Source organism: Cydia splendana, chromosome 15 (genome assembly GCF_910591565.1).
Source record: "Cydia splendana chromosome 15, ilCydSple1.2, whole genome shotgun sequence".
Lineage (NCBI taxonomy): Eukaryota > Metazoa > Arthropoda > Insecta > Lepidoptera > Tortricidae > Cydia > Cydia splendana.
The window spans coordinates 16,948,574-16,971,459 of record NC_085974.1 but is presented as its reverse complement, the minus strand read 5'-3'; the positions used below and the strand labels follow the sequence as shown (position 1 = coordinate 16,971,459).

General features: G+C 41.4%; 2 protein-coding genes across 2 annotated transcripts in view; both read left to right on the top strand.

Annotated features, from left to right (window-relative positions):
- Positions 1–22,886, top strand: part of LOC134797793 (potassium voltage-gated channel protein Shaw-like) — a 404,836-nt gene that overhangs the window by 162,537 nt on the left and 219,413 nt on the right. The gene's annotated exons all lie outside the window — the stretch shown is intronic.
- LOC134797726 (uncharacterized) lies at positions 11,383–17,655 on the top strand. The gene is made up of 2 exons (XM_063770076.1): positions 11,383–13,349; positions 17,331–17,655. Exons 1-2 carry the CDS (start codon positions 12,315–12,317, stop codon positions 17,547–17,549), a joined length of 1,254 nt encoding a protein of 417 aa, XP_063626146.1. The 5' UTR covers positions 11,383–12,314; the 3' UTR covers positions 17,550–17,655.

The following is a 22,886-nucleotide window of genomic DNA, read 5'->3' as shown; positions in this document are numbered from 1 at the left end:
AATGTTGAATTCCTTTCACGTGATAAATAATTAACCCTGAAAAACGTACAGAGGTACAAATATTAGGTTTCGCGAATTAGTTATCCAATTTATCGATAGGTATTTGGTGTTTATTAAATGGTGGTACGGAACCCTCGGTAACGCGTAAAGGAACTTGCACTTGATCGATTTTGATAAAAACAAATGACCAACGCAAAGACCGAATCATTCATCATGTTCATCATGTAACCTATGAGCGTTTTCACAACATGACTTGACAGTCCAATACAACCGGCAAATAATTTATAGGTCCCTAAAGGCGCCAGTCAGCGCCAAGTGCCAATAACGTGCAATGCAAATTTATGGTTTACGGTGCAGAATGTAGGTACTTAGCAATATGTAAATGAAATTATTCATAAATATATACTGATTGTTTTTCAGTGAAAGAAATCACTGTGAGGAAATCTTTCTTTTGTTTTTGATGTTATTTTGATACGACGTAGAAGATCGCTCACATTTAAGGATGACTCACGTTAGACCGGGCCGTGTCCGGGCCGGAGCTTCCGGTGCTTCATTTTCTGTCTGTTAGTCTCTGTCATAGAAAAGTAAGCGACGGAAGCTCCGGCCCGGGCACGGCCCGGGCTAGCGTGCGTCATCCTTTACGCATGCAGTGTGATTTGTCCTTTTAATATTAAGTAGCGCGCGTCGTAATGCGACTTGCAAGTTTAATGACAAAATTATACCCAATCTATTTCAATTTATCTGTACTTAGGAGTACTTGCAATTTGAAATTCAGATTTAATCTGTTCTTACTTCCTTAGTTCCTCTACGTATCTTAATGTATGAATAATGCAAATTCTCGAAGTTAGCAAGTTGAAGTAATGTTGTAGCTTGTGCCTGAACTTCCGTTTGAGCTGGCTTTAAGTTATGTACATCATCATCATCATCATCATCATCATCATCATCATCATCATCATCATCATCATCATCATCATCATCATCATCATCATCATCATCATCATCATCATCATCATCATCATCATCATCATCATCATCATCATCATCATCATCATCATCATCATCATCATCATCATCATCACCATCATCGTCATCATCGTCATCGTCATCGTCATCGTCATCATCATCATCATCATCATCATCATATCAGCCAGAGGACGTCCACTGCTGGACATAGGCCTCCCCCAAAGAGTGCCACAATGACCGGTCTTGCGCCACCCGCATCCAGCGGACTCCCGCGACCTTTACCAGGTCGTCAGTCCACCTTGTGGGGGGTTAAGTTATGTTAGATCATAGTAAAAGAAGATACTAATTAGTCAGATGCTTAGACCGCGTAGCCACCATGCCAATCGCTTACGCTCCGTAGCGATCGAACCGCAACTGTCACTGTCGCACTAGTGGAAACTAGTGGAAAAGTGATAGAGAGACACAAAGCGTTTCGTTGTCGTAGCGATAGCGATTTTCACTTTGACTATACTTGCCGCAAAATTAAGTGGCGAGTCAGGTGATAATGCCATCTCTTTCACTCTTGGTTGGTCTTAACAAGGGTAAATGAGATAGCATTATGATCTCATTAAAATAAATCAAGTTAAAATTCTAAAACTGGGAATGCGACTTGACAATACCAAACTTTCTCTTGAAAGCACAATGACTATTGGAGACGGGAATGAAACTTGCTTAATTAATTATTAATTAGTCAGAAACAAAGGTTTCATCTTACAAAGACTTAACTAGTAATTTAATTCTTTGCTAAATGGAAGCTTGTAGTAAACCAATTCTAGCTTTGTAATTTAATTCCAATTTAACTCGAGTCTTCAGGGCGTACCATAATAGCCCACACTGTTAACTGTCATCGGTGGACCTTATTACAAAAGGCATAAGGTCTACAGTTAAGAGTGTTGCTGTCTGTACTATAAAAGGTACAAAAAGTTGCTAATGGCTTCTCGTTGAATTTAATCAGCAGAATTTAAAAAGGACTCTGCCGACAGTCCAACCATCCTCCGGACATACGTTATTTTGCTCAATATGAAACCGAGTCCTTTGCTAACGCTATGTCAAAAGTCACAAGTTGTAACCTGAATGCTATGACACACGATTTGCAATTGGTATAATCTAATTAACATTCAAAAAATAACCTCGTGCCGCCTTATGTAGGTACAATGGGATGTACACTTTCTATGGAAATTCAACATAATACATTAAGGATGACTCACATTACGCTGCGTCTTACGTAAGCGAACAACTCGCGAACGCGACGCGGCGCGGCGCGGCGGGCCCAAGGCGTTCGCGTTCGCTACGAGATCGCCCACGTAGGACACTTCTATAGGTATCAAAGGATTGATTCACCCCGCGCCGCATCGCTTCGCTTCGCGTTCGCGTGTTGTTCGCCTACGTAGTACGCTGCGTTAGACCGGGCCGTGTCCGGGCCGGAGCTTCCGGCGCTTACCTACTTTTCTATGAAATGACAGGCGATCACGTGATGCTTTCCATAGAAAACGATGCGCCGGAAGCTCCGGGTCGGACACGGCCCGGTCTAACGTTAGTAATCCTTTATGCTACTCTCTGCTTTAAAGTTATATATAAAAACGAAGTAGGTACAGTCACCTGCAATAATATGTTACTCTTCGAAGGCCGCAATAATATGTGACACGCTCCTGTGGCTCTACAAATAAGATCGAGTCAGATATTTTTGCGGCCTTCGTTGTGTAATATATTACTGCAGGTGACTGTACTTAGCATTTCTTTAGTTTCATAAAATTTTCGAACAAATTAAATTCATCCCAATTATAAATATAATTGGATTCATACTTCCCTAGCTATAATTTCGTACGGTGGATGTTATATTTGATTTGATATTAATCATTTTCGTTCAAATAAAGGGAAATCTTAATGCCAATATTGAGAATTTCCGGCAAGCTTGGATTGATTGACGCGTTTCATTGGCTGTTAGTGATGAGACTGGTAATTTGGTTACCTACTTTGATGTGTTCCGGGGAATGACAGCCGATGATTGCTCGTATTAACAGCCTGTGTTACTGTTATCAGTGTAGAGTCTGTGTGGAATATATATTGGGCCCTATACATTCCACGACTCTTCTCTTTCCGCACAGACTCTAGTTAGGTTAGGTGTATTGGGATAATTCAGAAAATGGACTCTGATAATAATCATACCTCGGTTTGACGGCTGTAATTTTTATTTGGAGTGCGAGGTAAATATTATGGGACATTATTTTTAACCCAAATTTACTAAACCCCACGGTAAGCTCTAGAAGGCTTGTGTTGTGTAAATACTTAAATACATAGAAAATAACCATGACTCATGAACAAATATATCTGTGTTCATGCTCATCACTCAAATAAATGCTCTTACCAGGATTTGAACCCGGGACCAATCGTCTTCAAAGGCCACTATCCACTAGGCCAGACCGATCGTCATAATCTGACTGCTTTAACACGATTTGCTATAGGATTATGCATTCATATTTTCATTTACCTCCATTAGCAGGACAATGCGCCAAAACTATGAGAATTTGTCTCAAAGATACTATTTGCATTCAGCAAAACATTGTCTATTTCCTTCCTAATGACAGTAATGATCTGGATGCGATCTTACCCCGATAACCTCGACCAGTAATGAAACTAATACTGTATGCGGACCACGCGCACGCACAGAACCCTGAGGTGTGGGGCTGAGTTATGTGGGGTAATATATTACTAACCGCCCAGTGTTAAAATGAAACCTTTTGTAATGAAATAAAGATTTTTTTGAAACCTTGAAAATGTGACTTTTTATATTTTGCTATAAATATTCAAAATATTATTGTTTGCAATATCAGTACAGATTTTTTGAACACTGATTAACGTTCCATTTCTGAAGGTACCTAAATTGTTTTCATTATCATAGGCGAACTTAGTGATACTTAAATAGTATTTACCATCCAACAGTCACAATTTGGGTAAATTAGATAAATTGTGAAACTTGTCAAATTTGAATGTTGTGAAATTTGAATCCGAAATTTGCTTAAGATATAATTATATAATACAATATTGTGAATAACATATTTGACAAGGTAATATAAACACATAAATCTATAAATACATAAAACACCTTTTTAGGGTTCCGTACCTCAAAAGGAAAAAACGGAACCCTTATAGGATCACTCGTGCGTTTGAAACGTGGTATTTTAAAAGGTAAATAAGATGCAAAGCTCCGGCTTGTTCAATAAAGCATAGCACGTTAGCACAGAAAATAAAATTAACTTAATTAGTAAAAATGTGGTGTCAAAAATTTGCTTGCTGGAGGAACCTATTTTGGGAGATAAAAAGCGAACAAATTTATATTTAAGGAACTTTATTTATTACTAAAATCTTGCCTATGCAATGTTAGTGGCTTAATCTAAACTTATGACCTCTGTGTGAACCTCTAACTTGATTTGACGACACCTAATGGTAGAACTTAGCTCAGTGGACGGCGGGGCCGCTTAATAGGTCCAGAATAAAGCTTCACACAGAATTCTACTTATTTAAGAACTAAATTATCGTAACTCTAAATTCGATGTACCAGGATTTTCAAAAGTCTTTATGCTACTTTAATGGTTGCTCATAGTTTTAAATTCACTCTACACTTTACAGCTGGTGCTGATGCCCTACAAAATTAAAACATGGAAAGGACCGACCTCAGGATGAAAACCTTCCTCAGACGCTGCGGGGTGTCAGGCTGGTTTCCCCGAGAAGGCTAGAAGCTGAGCGGAGATGTAGAGCTCAGGGGCCGCGCACGTGGTACCAAGACGACGTGGCAGAGGCAGATGGGATGCTTAATTCCTCGATCCAGGAGGTCTCCCAAACAATATTCATAAATTGACTTCCAAGCTTTTGAAATGATGAAATAAATTTAATTTAAATTCAATTTAAATTCCCGGCTCCTGTAAACCGAGAAAAGGTTATATTAGCCGATGCCCTTTATGGCCGCTAGAGAAGAAACGAAACAATTGTAAATTTAGCTCACCGCACTGAAAGCTGCTAAGACTTCTGGCGGAGCGCTCCCTTCCCTCGAGCAGGAGTCACTCTGCAAAGAACCAAAACCTGGTTAAGAACAAACCCACAACGTTTCGCGCCATTGTGGAGTTGATCACCACGAAATTTAATTAGTACTCACTCAGTGGAGCTTCCGAAGGACTCAAGCTGTTTCCATCTTTCGGACCACCATGTCGAAAGTGTGGTCTTCCTATGAATTGTGCTCTTGCGAGCGAGTGTCCCCAGAGGGGTTCCCAAATCAAATGTGCAAATCATTCTCGAATGAACTCCTCCAATATGGAGGTCCCTGAGGGCCTAACAAAAGTAGGGTGGCAGTCCCTTGAAGACACAAATCCTTCGAAAATTCTGTCTGAATTGTTTAGACAATTTCACTCCTGAGCCTAAGAAATATATTTTTATCATTAAATCTAATATTGTTTCATTCCAGAGCCACTTTGTAAGTCTGTAATTTCTACGTTTTGTTTTATATCAAAATTATTTTTTATCTGAAAAAACATACCTAAATCATACAAAGTTTTCCTGGAGTGACAATATAAATATCTCAAGTTTTATTTATTTTTACTCGTATGACAACCCCGGCAACAGATAAGCATCTAGAGGTGCATCTGAATGCAACAGATTATGCAAATAAGTGCAATTAATATAGTTTGTTTCGGACACAGTTAAAAACGTTGCAATAAGAAAAAGTATTTTTCTTTTAATTATGAATCATCTCCATAATACTTAATATAAATTTAGAAAAATGTACTACGTTACAATCTAAGTCATAACTTGTCGAAATCGTTCAAGAGGACCTCCAGAATCGCGGAAACGTCAAATTTGACATATCTATCTTACAAATATCTTTAAATTATCCGTATCGTAACTTGTTGAAGTCTAGTAGAAATCTAATTCATTTTCCGAATCGAGCCGATAGTTCTTTACCTATAGATGACAGGAAAACCTATAAGAAATGTGCAGTCAAGCGTGAGTCAGACTTAATGTACGGAACCCTTGGAACACGAGTCCGACTCGCACTTGGCCGGTTTTTTCAATACCAAAGTCACTCAGCAAAGTCGTAAAGACTACCAGGGTGAAATAGTTGAGGTTATTTTCCTAAATGGGATATACGGTAGACCGTGCCGAAACGTCTGAAGGTGCCTCGTAAAAATGTCACAAAGTGTTATGTTCTAAACTTGTAGGAATTGTAAATATTTATGACGTCGCTGATGGCAAGTGATGGTTATGTCTTAGGCCGATCGTAAGATCAGGTACATCGTAATGTTCCTGTTCACATTAAACCAATACATAGGTAGGATAGGTTCGTTAGGTTGCTTCAGATCCCCGAAGGGCAAACTGCCCAGATATAGGAGCCCTGCGTAGCGGGGCCCGTCGACTCAGGGAACGAGTCAAAAATTTTCACGTTTCACGATATGCCTAGGAATTTCGCGATAGGCCTGATTTTACGATCGGCCGCCGACAGTTATATCACGTGGATAAAACCATCCACAATGCAGGAGCCATAATTTAATTTTATAATTTTAGATTTTACAAAATACAAATACAAATGCGTTTATTTCATTACTTTTTTTACATCAGTTCTTAGGTATAATATAAGGGTTAGGTAGGTAGGTTAGGTAGGATTTTATTTGTTTTTGAATCGACATTATTCATAGTAAAATTATTGTACTATGAATAAATGATATTATATTATATCGTGTAGGAGCTTAAAGGTTGACTCACGCTAGACTGGGGCCGAGGAGTCCGATATGTCATTTTTTATGACGGTTGATCGGTGATCACGTGGTGCTTTCCATAGAAAACGAAGCGCCGGAAGCTCCGGCCCGGCCCCGGCCCGGTGTAGCGTAAGTCAACCTTAAAGCTCGAATATTACTTATGGCTGTAGTTTGAGAAACAAAACAGAAACATGTTTATTATCATAGCCATTTGCTTTTAGTACTGAATCTGGAACTATTAGTCATCTTCCTTCTCAGGCGGAATGTACGCAATTTATCAAACGCCAGACGACCTTTTTGTTATCTAGAACAATTGTAGACTACCTCATATAGACAGCGCATTGAAACGAAAACATTACTCGTGACCACTACACAATGTACTACCTACTGGTTTATTTTATAAAGTCTTTCTTTCATCTTAGCATTTATGTCGGTAACATACATAAAAAAAAACCGGCCAAGTGTGAATCGGACTCGCGCACGAAGGGTTCCGTAACATTTACGCAAGAAACGGCAAAAAAATCACGTTTATTGTATAGCGGCAACAGAAATACATCATCTGTGAACATTTCACCTGCCTAGCTAGCATGGTGACAGACAGACAAACGGAAAGACGGACAGACGGACAGACGGACAGACGGACAGACGGACAGATGGACAGCGGAGTCTTAGTAATAGGGTCCCGTTTTTACCCTTTGGGTACGGAACCCTAAAAATGTCTTCAGCTGCTTAGCTGCTTCGCTGTCCAGAATCAGTATTCTGAAATTTTCTGTTACACGGTGCCGCACGGTCATCGGCAATTATTTTTCTGAGACCATTGGCACGCATATCCAGTAACTTGCACTATTCAGTAGCATCCAGCTATTTTTGGTCAGATTATTAATTAAATTTATCGGCTCGATTCGGAAAATGAATTAGATTTCTACTAGACTTCAACAAGTTACGATACGGATAATTTAAAGATATTTGTAAGATAGAGATATCAAATTTGACGTTTCCGCGATTCTTTTTCTTTTTTTTTTTTTATTTACTGATTCTGGAGGTCCTCTTGAACGATTTCGACAATTTATGACTTAGATATCCAAGTCACATCTAGTCGATATCTAATGTAGATCTAGTTGATCTCTAAATCGTCTCAAGATCTTGTGATTATCTCGAAATCCGAATAGGCCCGTATGTGCGTTATGTGCACAAGTTGTACTCGCGTTCTGTTAGGTACAGTCGTTTGCTCAGCAAACGCACGGTGGAAGCGAGTGATCTTATACGCTGTCTAGTGATAAGGGGTCTGCGGCAATAGTCCATAAATTTACGAGAAATACGAACTATATTGTCGATAATATAACAAAAACTTGATCATCTGTGAGCTCTAGATTTGTCAGGAGTTTTTGTAATGATATGGTTTGTAAAAGGATATTTTTATCAGTAGGGGCTCATTCAGACGATGCGAGAACTCGAGTTTCATTACATTGCGGTTTTTGATCGGTCGGTTGAATTGGACGTAACCAACAGTCGGCAATGTAACTAAAATCGCATGCGAGTTCGCACGCCGTCTAAAGGATGACTCACGTTAGACCGGGCCGTGTCCGGACCGGAGCTTCCGGCGCTTACTTTTCTATGACATGACAGGTGATCACGTGATGCTTTTCATAGAAAACGATGCGCCGGAAGCTCCGGCCCGGACACGGCCCGGTCTAACGTGAGTCATCCTTAAATCAGCCCTAAGCGATAAGTCCCATATATTATATTCTTTGATTTATTGCTACGTTAGGGATGTGATGATAACTATTTTGTAATTATCTACAGTTTGGAGACATTAGTAGACATATTTAAGGGTCAAACAGATCACTGTGTTATGTCTTTCCTGTAGACATACACAAGAGTTAAGGGCTATAAAGGTTAATTTACTTATTTAACCCTTATCCACGTGAAAAGGTCCTCCTTTTATTTAGAGAACTATGATAAAATCATTGCTTACATGCCCACAAGCTGTTAACTATTGCCCACAGGAGAGAAAAATGTGCTGTTCGCGATAACACACTAGTTTTCTCTCCTGTGGGCAATAGTTAACAGCTTGTGGGCATGTAAGTAATGATTTTATCATAGTTCTTTAAATAAAAGGAGGACCTTTTCACGTGGATAAGTGTTAAATAAAAAAATTAACCTTTATAGCCCTTAACTCTTGTGTATGTCTACAGGAAAGACATAACACAGTGATCTGTTTGACCCTTAAGTACTGTTCAGTTTAAAGATGTATATATATTATGTCCTCACAACTATATGTGTAAATAAAATAAATAAATAAAATAATAAAATAAATATTAGGGGACATCTTACACAGATCAAACCTAGCCCCAAACTAAGCAAAGCTTGTACTATGGGTACTAGGCGACGATATACATACTTGTATAGATAAATACATACTTATATACATAGAAAACAACCATGACTCAGGAACAAATATTAGTGTTCATCACACAAATAAATGCCCTTACTGGGATTCGAACCCAGGACGATCGGCTTAGCAGACAGGGTCACTATCCACTAGACCAGACCGGTCGTCAAATGTATTTATAATTAAAAAAAGTCCTATACCTACATAAGTATTACCTTTGCGATACGACTTAGGGTTCGTCAAGAAGCGGGTATTCAAGGTTCTCAAGCTCGGCAACGCTCAAAATGGCTCCTCCGATGTTGCTTATATGACTTATATGATATATCAAATGGGCGACGGTGACCGCTTCCCATCAAGCAGCTCGTTTGCTAACTATGACATAAGACACACACACAGACACACATAATACTGTTCTATTATCTTGTGAGCGTTTTGGGGTCACCTGTAAGCCCGCAAGAGTTGAACACAAATAAAATAAATAAATAAATAAAATAAAATAAGGAAATCGCCCTCCAGCATCTATTTTTTTGCTTATAGCATAAATTATTCTTCTAATTACTAAAAACATTGTAAAGTGTCAGTCTTTGTAAGCCAAGCATTTCTCATATGAGTTGAGTTGACATCAGGATCTTACGGTGAGTACGTTCTATATCTTTACTGCGAACGTCGCCATAAATTCAGGGATTTATTTCTGATGTGTCTTGACAGTGTCGTTTGTTACTGTGGGGCATAAACTCGTATCCTTGAATGGTATTCCTGACTCCAGGCGAGTAAATAGGGACCGAGCACTAGAACCTTCGGAAAGCGAAGTTTCGTTATCTGCGTCTATCGCTCGAATACTAGAGGCCCTCAGATCGACACAGATGCTGTATCTTCCTCTAAGAACAAATATCATTTATTAATATACAAGATATATAATTACAGTGGTATTACTAAACGAAATTACTAGCTTAAATCTAAAATAGGCCCTTGAGGCATTGTACCAAGGATGCTGGCGGCATTTCCTCGCTGTATCGCAATGTCTAGGCCTACCGCGAACCAAATTCGACGTGTTGCCTCTCTGTTGCCGTTGCCGTGAATGGTGCAAGTGGCCTTAATTATTATGTACCGAAGGCCCACTTGCACCATCCCACTAACCCGGGGTTAACCGGTTAAACCGTTAATCCAGTGTCAAATTGTAACTCCAGGTGTAACTCCAGGTTTAACCGGTTAACCCCGGATTACAGAATGGTGCAAGTGGCCTCAGTGCACGCTGCACGCACCGCCGATCGCACCGCTGTTCGCTCATATTTATGGATACAGAGAAGCTACCGCGAAATACGTTCGACGTGTTGCCTCTCTATCGCACGTGTAAATTCGTACGTAAGTGTGACAGGGTGGCAACACGTCGAACGTGGTTCACGGTAGGCCCTCTGAGGTCAAGTTTGCGTTGGTTTCCATGAGACTTCGACTAGTTTACTCTTACAGCAATGGGAATATTGAGCCTTGTCGAATAGTTTTTTAGGGATCTTGGTATAAAACGCATGAAATTGGATTTGTTTGTCAGTGTAAAGGACAATATTAGGTACGTATATGCATGTTTTCAGTAGGAGGTAGAGATACACATTGAAATATTGGTACATTTCTTTGTATATGACATTTGTTAGTGAGTTATGTAGATATATTACTCTGTCGTGTTGCATACCTTAAAGCAGTTTCAGAATACAATTGATTAAAAATAGAGACTGAAAACGGTTACGATAATATAATTTTTAATTTATCTACAACCATGTTCAGGATTGTAGAAGGACCAGGCAGAATAAAAAATTGTTTAAAAATAGAAATGTACTGTATTCTGCCACACAAGTACATAAAAAAAATAGAAAAATCAGTTGCTTGTTACATGTTCAAAATTGCAATGCTTCTTACGTAAATGATTGCAAGATATTAAGGAACGGACTCACTTTTAGCTCCTCTTAACCTGTTCACTCCTTATTGACGTCGTCGGATTGTAGTATTCCGGAATAACGGTAGAACAGTTGATAAATTCGTAGCTGATGGATGAAGATATAGCCGCCTCGGGATGTTTCAAGCTGCACTCCTCACTGGAAAGCCGGTATGTTGGATGCGCAGGAAATATTCCACACGTTGCGTTTCTTCTTTGTCTCAGCCGTAATGGCGGTCCTTAGTCCTTAATATCTCGTAGCTCGCTGATTCAAATAATTATCTGGCATCGAAGACCAACGTTGGAACGAAACGCAAGGCTTCAGCGGGGACTGCGGCGAGACGGAGGCGACCTCTGTCTTAATTTTCGACCTAGCTAACGCTGTGACTTTGCAATTTTGAACATGTAACAAGCAACTGATTTTTCTATTTTTTTATATGTACTTGTGTGGCAGAATACAGTACATTTCTATTTTTAAACAATTTTTTATTCTGCCTGGTCCTTCTACAATCCTGAACATGGTCTTCGATGCCAGATAATTATTTGAATCAGCGAGCTACGAGATATTAAGGACTAAGGACCGCCATTACGGCTGAGACAAAGAAGAAACGCAACGTGTGGAATATTTCCTGCGCATCCAACATACCGGCTTTCCAGTGAGGAGTGCAGCTTGAAACATCCCGAGGCGGCTATATCTTCATCCATCAGCTACGAATTTATCAACTGTTCTACCGTTATTCCGGAATACTACAATCCGACGACGTCAATAAGGAGTGAACAGGTTAAGAGGAGCTAAAAGTGAGTCCGTTCCTTAATATCTTGCAATCATTTACGTAAGAAGCATTAATAGCTATTTTTCAATAATATTCCTCTATTTGACACAATTTAGAAAGAAACTTATATTTAAAACCCTATATTAGGCCTTTAAATAATAACCGTAACCTATTTTAAAAACTACGATACAAATAAATCATACTTTAAAACTCAAATATATCTCAATTACATAATTGCATAATAAGTGCATCGGTCGAGCGCTGATAAACGTTTTTTTGCCATATCTAACGGTACGCCCGGCCGACATAGGTACTTATCGCCATAACTTAGCCGGCTTGCTTATAGTAAACAACATCGGAGTAATTAACATTAAATTCGTAAGAAAGTGTTTTAGTTTACGTTCTCTCGTGGTGCTGGTGTTGTTAGTGGAACAGAGTGTTGAAAGTGCTAAGAAGGTAAATACTAAGTGCAATTTAAAATGAATGAAGCCTTGATTAAAGAGTTAGTTAAGAAGAGGGGTCATATTAAGTCGCGATTAACTAAATTTTCAGGTTATATACGCGAGTTAGCCGAAAAAGCATTGTGTGCGGCTCAGGTGACGGAACTGCAACTTCGGATCGCTAAATTAGAATGTGTTTACAACACGTATGACGAGATTCAAACCAAGTTGGAGTATATGGTTGAGGATGACGAGGCCCAATTAGACGAGAGGTCTGACTTCGAGGATTTGTACTACTCGTCAGTCGCGGCGGCTAAGGAATTGGTAACCATGCATACCAAGGTCGCGCCTAGCGATGGGGGGTCCGACAATAATACACGGCGTCATCCACATGTAAAATGTAAGTTACCTACCATTTCTTTACCCAAATTTGGAGGCTCGTATGATACATGGCTTGAGTTTCGCGACACATTTGATAGTTTGATTAATAATGACGACTCCATCGATGATGTAAACAAGTTTCATTATTTGCGGGCTTCATTAGAAGGCAGTGCCGCAGTAATTGTACAATCATTAGCATTGTCTAGTAGTAACTATAAAATAGCTTGGCAATTATTATGCGACAGATACAATAATAAGCGGTTATTAGTAAATAATCATATTAGGGCCATATTTAATATAAACCCAATTACCAAGGAGTCATCGACAGCTATTCGGCATCTTATAGACACGATATGCAAAAATATACGTGCGTTAGCGACCCTTGATGAACCAACCACCCATTGGGATACATTATTAGTGTATATAATATGTCAAAAACTTGACAATGTTACTAGACGTGAGTGGGAGGAGTTTGTGCCTAGTTGCGAAACAATTACTTTCGATGCTATCATACATTTCCTCAGCGATCGTGCGGATCTATTGGAAACCATGGCGATGGAGGGCCCCGGACGTCGCGCGTCCTGGCCGCTCGCCGCCGGCGCCGGCGCTGTCCCTGCGGCGCACGCGCGCTCCGCCGTGCGACGGGTAAAGGAAAAATGTTTCGTAGGACTAGATGAACGTGAAACCGATACTGTGAGTAGCCCACTTTTTACATATGAATGTCCGTCATGTAAGCGTGGTCATTGGTTATTTGAGTGCCCCGACTTTCTCGCGTTATCTAATAAAGAACGTGCTGATAAGGTTCAAGGGATGAAAGTATGTTTGAATTGCTTAAAACCCGGGCACATAGCGAAGTATTGTAGGCGTGGTCCGTGCAAGTCGTGTTCATTACGTCATAGCTCGCTTATACATGTGGATAGGTTGCCGTCGAAGGCTCCAGTAGCAATGCCGGCGATACAAGTGACTCCCAGCAGTCCAACCGAGCACGACGAGTCCGCATCTGAACCTGGCTGCAGTGCTAACCTAGACGTCTTGTTGCCGGCCCATCCTGCATTACAGGGTCAAGTCATACTGTCTACTGCGCTAGTAGAAGTATATGATCGAGACGGTAAACCACATATGGCACGCGCATTTTTGGACAATGGATCATCACCTAATTTTATTAGAGCTGACTTTTGCAAAAAACTTAAGTTACCTATTAGGGAGGTAAATGCGTCTTTAATTGGCATTCAAAATATTAAGTCAAACGTACATAAATTATGTGACGCAAGGTTTTCATCGTTGTTCGACAAAAGTTTCAGCATGAAAAGGTCATTTTACGTAGTTCCACAAGCTACATGCGACTTACCTTTACAAAAGGTAAATGTATCAATGCTAGGCATACCTGAACATTTAGTCTTGGCTGATCCTCAGTTCCACTCGCCGGCACCTATCGATATTCTTCTTGGTGCCGAGGTCTTTATGGAATTATTAGGTAGCAATAAAATTAAATTGGGACGAAACAAGCCCATAGTTTATGAGACCAAGCTAGGTTGGGTAGTGTCTGGTCGTAATGCGCATAACCTTAACTCTAAAAGCATTTGTTGCAATTTCGTTCAAATTAATAATCAAGATGATGAATTGACGCGTTTTTGGAAGTTAGACGAAGCAACAATAAAACCCGCGACGGCGTATTATACCAACGATGAACGGGCTTGCGAGGAACACTTTGTTAAAAATACCTCTCGGTTACCGGACGGTAGGTTTATGGTTAGGTACCCTTTAAAGCAGCCTGTATCTTCGTTGGGCGATTCTTACGAGCGGGCAAAACAATGTTTCCTGTCGTTAGAGCGCAGACTAGAACGGCAGCCACAATTGAAGTCTATGTACAAAGATTTTATGAACGAATACGAGACTTTGGGAGACATGTCCAAGGTTACTTCCAATGAGATAGTAGGAAACTTCTTGCCTTTTCACGGCGTGTTACGGCTGTCTAGTCTCACGACAAAGCTCCGGGTCGTGTTCAATGCTAGTGCGCGCACGTCTACCGGAGTCACGCTGAACGACATTCAGTACGTAGGACCTACTATTCAGGACGATCTCATAGCTATCTTGTTACGGTTTAGGCAATACCGTTTTGTGTACACGGCTGACGTGGAAAAAATGTATAGGAGGATAGTCGTGCACCCTGACGATAGGTATTTGCAACAAATCATTTGGCGCAATGATCCATCTGAACCTCTGTGCATATACAAATTAAATACGGTCACTTACGGTACGGCCAGCGCTCCGTTCTTAGCGGTTAGGTGCCTTAAACACTTATCAATGGACTGCTCGGACCCACGACTTACTGAAATCATTGCCCATGACTTTTACATGGATGACTTTTTGTCCGGGGCAGATACGGAGCAAGAAGCCACCAGCATTATAACTCAGGTCAGTGCAGTACTTAAAAGTGCTGGTATGAATTTACGCAAGTGGCGTTCAAATGAACCTAGGCTCATAAATGAACATAGTGACGATTCTAGAAATCTAAATTTAGGCAACTTGGACGAAAGTAAGACGCTAGGGCTAGGTTGGAAAAGTGGAGCCGATGTCTTGTATTTTACTATCGACTTAGGAAAAATCCCTGAAAAATTAACAAAGCGGGTTATCCTCTCCACAATAGCAAAAATATTTGACCCTCTAGGTCTTTTATCGCCGGTTGTCATTCAGGGTAAAATATTGCTTCAGCTTCTATGGCTTTCACGAGTTTCTTGGGATGATGAAGTGCCTCAAGAGATTTCTCAAAAGTGGCATAGCATAACAATGTCTTTACCGGAATTAAACCATTTATGCATTCCGCGTAGTGTCGTAGGAATCCACGCGTCGCGAGTGGAATTCCACATTTTTACGGATGCGTCTCAATCTGCGTACGGAGCTTGCTTGTACGTACGTACTATCACTAACACAGGAGTAGTTACTCGGTTACTCATGGCAAAAAGTAGGGTAGCTCCACTTCGGCCGGTAACTATTCCCCGAATGGAATTATGCGGAGCTTTGATCGGAGCACAGCTTTACCAAAAAGCACTATCATCACTTCGCATGAAAGCAGACAGTTGTACATTTTGGACCGATTCCATGATCGTGTTAGGATGGCTTAGAATGCTACCAAACCAACTCAAGGTGTTCGTACGAAATCGCGTAGCTGATATACTCGAAATCACTGGCAGTTGGCCTTGGCGACACGTACCTACTAAGGACAATCCAGCGGATCTGGTCTCACGCGGAATTGATGCGGGTTCAATTGCTGCGGCTGATATTTGGTGGAATGGTCCAGCATTCCTACGTAATGACGAAGAGGACTGGCCCAAAAATCACCACGCGAGCAGGGATAGTGATGAAGTTAAGGCTGAGGTAATCACTGCTAATGTAGCGACCGACGCTACAATATCCCCTCTATCAGAATTGAATCTTACGAAGTTTTCCAATTTTACTAAACTCAAACGAGTCACCGCTTACGTTCTACGGTTTATCAATAACGCACGACCGGGTAGTGTCAGAAATTCGGGATTTCTTAACACTAAAGAACTTCATGCGGCTACGAATATTTTAGTAAAATTATCGCAGATAGAATCATTTTACTCATATGATGATGTTAAAAATAAAACCTTACTCAAAGCCAAAGACCCGCTTACAAAACTGAATCCTTTCGTGGATTCTGAAGGACTTATGCGTGTAGGCGGACGACTTAGAAACGGGCCTTTTAACTTTGATAAAAAGCATCCAGCTATCTTGCCGAAAGGGCATTTTATAACGGTGACATATTTCAATTCCGTTCACCTCATTTTGTTACACGCGGGACCTCAAGCCATGCTAGCATATGTAAAGTCTACCTATTGGCCAATCGGTGGTCGTACACAAGCTAGATCAACGTATTACAAATGCGTCTTGTGCACTCGTATGCGCGGGACAACTATAGCGCCACTTATGGGCAACTTACCCTCACCGCGAGTAACGCCAGGCTTTCCTTTCGAGGTTGTTGGCGTAGATTATGCCGGTCCTATACTGGCTGCGTCTCGAAAGGGTCGTGGTAGTCAAACCATAAAGGTATACATCGTGATCTTTGTGTGTTTTAAAACGAAGTGTGTACACCTTGAGCTATGTAGTGACTTGTCTGCAGAAGGTTACATGGCATCGTTGAAGCGATTCGTTAGTCGCCGCGGCTTACCTTCTGATATATACTCCGACAATGGAACCCAGTTTGTCGGGGCATACAATGAATTAAAGAGATTCCTTACCAGTCATGCAAGGACGTTATCTGAGTCTGCAGCCAATGACGGCATTAGGTTTCACTTTGTTCCACCATATTCACCACACTTTGGGGGTTTGTGGGAAGCCGGGGTGAAATCCACTAAACACCACTTAATTAGAGTCTTAGGTAACTGTCATCTAACCTTTGAAGAAATTTATTGCGCACTGTGTCAAATAGAGGCAATTTTAAATTCAAGGCCTCTTACTCCTTTAACCAGCGATCCTTCTGATCTGCTACCACTTACTCCAGGCCATTTTTTAATCGGACGGCCACTCACAGCTCTTCCGACTCCCTGTCTGACAGATATTCCTCCTTTGAGACTTACACGGTACCAGAGGATCTAACAATTGAGGCAACACTACTGGGTTCGCTGGTATAAAGAATATGTTTCTGAACTTCAGGAGCGAACCAAATGGAGGCAAGCCAAGGGTCAACTTGCAACCGATACCATGGTCGTCGTCAAAGAAGACAACCTCCCTCCAATGAAATGGAAGCTCGGTAGAATCGTTAGCGTCATCCCTGGATCTGATGGCATCAATCGTGTGGCCGACATCCGGACGTCGTCTGGGATCATCCGTCGTGCGTTCAGCAAAATATGTCCACTACCAATCGAAAAGTAAATCTATGGTTGAAAGACCAACCTTTCAACGTGGGCGGGCATGTTGGAACGAAACGCAAGGCTTCAGCGGGGACTGCGGCGAGACGGAGGCGACCTCTGTCTTAATTTTCGACCTAGCTAACGCTGTGACTTTGCAATTTTGAACATGTAACAAGCAAGATAAATTTACGAAAATCTGACATGGACTGTCAAGTCGCAATTTTTTAGGAAAATTTTATTTTATTATTTAAATCATGGGAAATATCACCAGTTTTGCAACGATTTGTGCTGAAGCCCCCATATCTACCTCGATATAATATAAAGAAAGCTCCTCCTATTCGAGCCTCTGAAGTTATAAATATTTTCTTCGCAATCGGAATAAAATCCAAACGAATCCTTGGCAACGCATTATAGATACCTAAGAAGATACTTTAGGTATCTACCTTCCACCTTCTAAATTGTACCTTCGTTGAATGTGCAAACAACGCAGCGTCCGCCGTGCTGAAATCTCAAGAAAGAAGGTTGAAACGCGCACCGGGGCTGCGCCCCCCTGACAACGTCTACTATTGTGTCATGTTTTGACTTTTGAAGTGATTTCTATTACTAATTTATTATTATTTTATATTTAAGAAGTGATCTAAAGTTAACGTTAGTTATTGTTTTTAGAGTAAGTATTTTAAGTATTTTTATGTAGCTTTTAATCATCTGTGAACTAACAGCAGCCCAACACTAACCAATGGAATGCTGCGTATGTAAAAAGACTTTCTCAACAACAAAAGGCCTACACATACATCAGTCTCGCATTCACCATGTTCGCGTGTACCCCGTCCCACCCGCTCTGAGTCCACAAAACACCCACTGCTCATCTACATCACCACCTCAGCCAGAAATCCCACTCCAAACTCTTCTCGGCAAACTTAAACTGTCAACGCCCTTAATAAAGCGCATACCGCGTGGTGCTAGGCCCGCAGTGGCTGAAGCACTAACCGCCACAATAAACAACTGTTTGAAAGACAATAACTTAGATTCCTGGCGTGACCTTTTAACCTTTTCGTTTAAAATTTTATATGTTTCTGACAATAACGACAAAATTAGCCTCACTCAGAAAATTAAAAATAATATTCTTGCGCCTAACCTGCCTCCAACCACTCGATCACCCCGGGATCGAAGTAACAATAATTATGATTTATGCAAAAAAGTGGAAGACAAAGTTCATGACGGCGACCTAAAAGGAGCGGCGCGGCTCCTTTTCTCAAATGACACACTCGCACCAGACACCCCAGAATCAGTGGCTGCATTGCAGGCTAAGCACCCTGTAGGCCCTTCCACCCCTATCTTTGCCGACACTCCCTCAGATCCTTCAGCTTGTCTGCACGCCTCACCGGAAGATGTAATGTCGGCTCTTGCATCCTTCACAAAAGGGTCGGCTTCAGGCTTAGATGGTATATCCGCCCAACATCTACTAGACCTCACTAGTCACTGCACTGGAATATCTGGCGAGTTGCTAACTGATAGTATTACCAGACTGATAAATCTTATGCTTCTAGGGGATGTCTGCCAAGACGTGACTGCCGTTATTTATGGAGCCAACCTCATAGCCCTTTCAAAGAAGGACGGTGGCGTGCGCCCAATTGCTGTTGGTTCCACATTCCGGCGGTTAGCAGCCAAAGTGTGCGTGCGACATACTCGAGCTAAACTACAAAAACTCTTCGAGCCTGTGCAGGTTGGTTTCGGCACTCGCGGGGGCTGTGAGGCCGCAGTCCATGCCGTACGCACATTTGTCCAAACAGACTCATGTGAGGTTCTCTTAAAAATAGATGTCAAAAACGCCTTCAACTCTGTCAACAGAGATACCCTACTTAGTGTAATCAAAATTCATGTACCTGAAATTTATAACCTTTTACTCCAATGTTATCATAGTCCGTCCAAATTAGTTCACAAGGGTAACGAAATTCTCTCTGCCGTGGGTTGCCAGCAGGGCGATCCTCTGGGCCCCGCCATATTCAGTCTGGCCATCAATTCAGCTATCCATAGTCTCACGTCCAAACTGAATGTTTGGTACCTGGACGACGGCACCATCGGCGGAGACTCACAATCGGTCCTGGCAGACTTATAACCCTAGTTATACAGAAATTTAGCGAGATCGGCCTGAAACTTAACTTCGACAAATGTGAATTGTACATTTCCGAAAACTTAGAACCTTCTTTAGCACCCCAGGTACTTCAAAGTTTTTCAAGTTTAGCCCCAAACATTAAAATCTTATCAAAAGATAATCTCCACCTTCTCGGTTCCCCCATTTTCGATGAAGCTATTCCGTCTGTTTTGGCCAAATCTATTTCTAAATTTCGTGTTAATTCAGACCGCTTAATCAAAATTAGTAGCCATTCAGCCTTATTTATTTTAAAGTTTTGTTTGTTGGTTCCCAAATTTACGTACTTGCTCCGTTGCTGCCCTATCTGGAAAGTCGCTAATTTAGTCCAACCTATCGATAGTCTCCTAAAGTCACAACTGGAATCGATTTTGAATGTCCGTTTTAACGAACCAGCTTGGACCCAGGCTTCTTTGCCCATTAGGTTTGGCGGTTTAGGAACACGCAAAATATCGAGTGTTGCTCTGCCGGCATTCTTGTCCTCAATCCATAGCACGTCTGATCTCGCAGGTAAAATCCTTAAAACAACAAACTGCGAGATCGCGTGCTTGGATGAGGCCAGGAATGCCTGGCTAGCCAAACTGCGAGATGTGCCACCTAGACCCGAGAGGCAAAGGGCCTGGGACAACTTGGCCTGCACCGCCGTCATGAAATCCCTAGTTGACAGTTCGTCGGGAAGGGACCGCGCAAGGCTCTTAGCTGTGTCCAGACCAGAGTCTGGACAATGGCTACACGCCTACCCATCACCCCACACCGGCACATTCATAGAGCCAAACACACTAAGAATTGCCATCGGACTCCGGGTCGGGGCCGATGTATGTGTAGACCATAGCTGCGCCTCTTGTGGGGCCCCTGTTAATCGCCTTGGCCACCACGGACTCGCCTGCTCCTCGGGCGCCGGCCGCCTATCCCGTCATGCCGCGCTTAACGACATCCTGAGGAGAGCGCTCGTCAGCGCCGACGTCCCTGCGGCTCTGGAGCCCCAGATCGCAAGGGATGACGGCAAGCGCCCCGACGGGATGTCGTTGATCCCCTGGCGGTTGGGCCGCGCGCTGGTGTGGGACGCCACCTGCGCAGACACGCTGGCGGCGTCCTACATTTCAGCCACCAGTAAACAGGCCGGGGCGGCGGCTGACGTCCGAGAACGTTCCAAGGTTAATAAATATAGTTGTCTCGGCGCACACTACGAATTTGTAGCCTTCGGCGTCGAGACTCTAGGTCCGTGGGGTAGGGGGGCTCGGGGGCTCCACAAGGAGCTCAGCAAACGCCTAAGGCAGGCCACAGGTGACCCTCGCGTGGGCAGCTTTCTCGCGCAAAGATTGGCCATAGCAATCCAGCGCGGGAACGCTGCCTGCGTGATGGGCACCTTACCAAGGGCGCAAAGTTTTGATAAATATTTTTAGTTTTTAGCTTTAGTTTTTAGTTGTACTTAATTTTAGTTTTGTATTCATTTTATAACACTTATTTTACAATAAATGAGTTTTCCCCAGTAAGTAAAAAAAAAAAAAAAAAAAAAAAAAAAAAAAAAAAAAAAAAAAAAAAAAAAAAAAAAAAAAAAACAAGCAACTGATTTTTCTATTTTTTTATATGTACTTGTGTGGCAGAATACAGTACATTTCTATTTTTAAACAATTTTTTATTCTGCCTGGTCCTTCTACAATCCTGAACAACTACTACTAATATAATACTTACTCGTACTTAATTCCATCTTGTCCGGACATTGATGCAGAAAAAAAGAAAATTTAATATCCTTTTCAATCTTTCATGTATTGGCAAAGAAACTATTTGCCTCCTTTTCATTAATTCGCTATCGTCATTTCATTTCTTACAAATACTATCTATTTCGGTTTCTTCAAAATAAGAGTACATACATTTAAATAAGGGTATTTAAATTTATGTACTCTTATTTTGAAGAAACCGAAATTTGAAGTATTCGAATCTAGGACTTTCAGCCATCACGGGCAAGCTCTTTACTGAGTAGGAGATGGCCGTTGAATACCATAATAGTTTATTGAATACCACAACGTTTTGCATTACAAATGGCCCTTTAAATTTTCGACGTAGTTACGTAATGTGATTATTAAGGCACAGGGTGTCGTAATACTCGTAATGGAGAAGCAGATGTACTGTAAAATCAAATATACCCAGCAACTCACAAGTCAGGATTCTAGCAAAGACATATGTAACTTCGTATAAGACGAATAAAGTCTAAGGAAAAAACGTGCCTCGGAATTTAAGTATAAGTCATTCTCGAATAGATGCCGCACACACCTTTAGCCTATCCTCGGCTAGATGGCGTGACGTCACCGTTTCATATTTAACAATTTTAACACATAGATATCAGTGAATGAACATGGGTCAAAATGATATAAAAATAATAAAATCATTTATCCATATATATACATTTTTTGATAACTTTATACGTTTTCATTTTGAGTTTTAGTCGTGTGTCGACAGATGGCAGTAAATTTACAGTGACTACAAAATTTACAATGACAGGACCCCTCTATACTATCTATTCCTTTTGATTCTAGCAATGACTATTTGGAGTAACACCGCTAACATTTCTGACACAGCTTTTTCAAATGTGTGCCATTTTCCTCATGAGCCAAAGGTAGAGTACACAGGCTTTCTATTGTCAGTCTTAAAAACTATTGTATAAGGTACAATTTCGCCTGGCCTTTGTAAAAGGATTTTCACTAGACGTGTAATAATAGTCGTTCATAACCAGAAGGTCTTTGCCATCTTGTACAAGTTACTGAGATAGGTTTTTGCGAAGGGATAGAATGTTGATAGAAAGTGATGGGAAAGAAGCGTGACGTAACATCTGTGCCTTTGTTTGTTTTATACAGGCTGTTTTTAGGGTTCCGTACCCAAAGGGTAAAACGAGACCCTATTACTAAGACTCCGCTGTCCGTCCGTCCGTCCGTCCGTCTATCCGTCTGTCACCAGGCTGTATCTCGTGATCTGTGATAGCTAGACAGCTGTAATTTTCACAGATTATGTATTTCTGTTGCCGCTATAACAACAAATACTAAAAACAGAATAAAATAAAGATTTAAGTAGGGCTCCCATACAACAAACGTGATTTTTGACCGAAGTTAAGCAACGTCGGGCGGGGTCATGGGGATGGGTGACCGTTTTTATAGATAATGGTACGGAACCCTTCGTGTGCGAGTCCGACTCGCACTTGGCCGGTTTTTTGTTGTT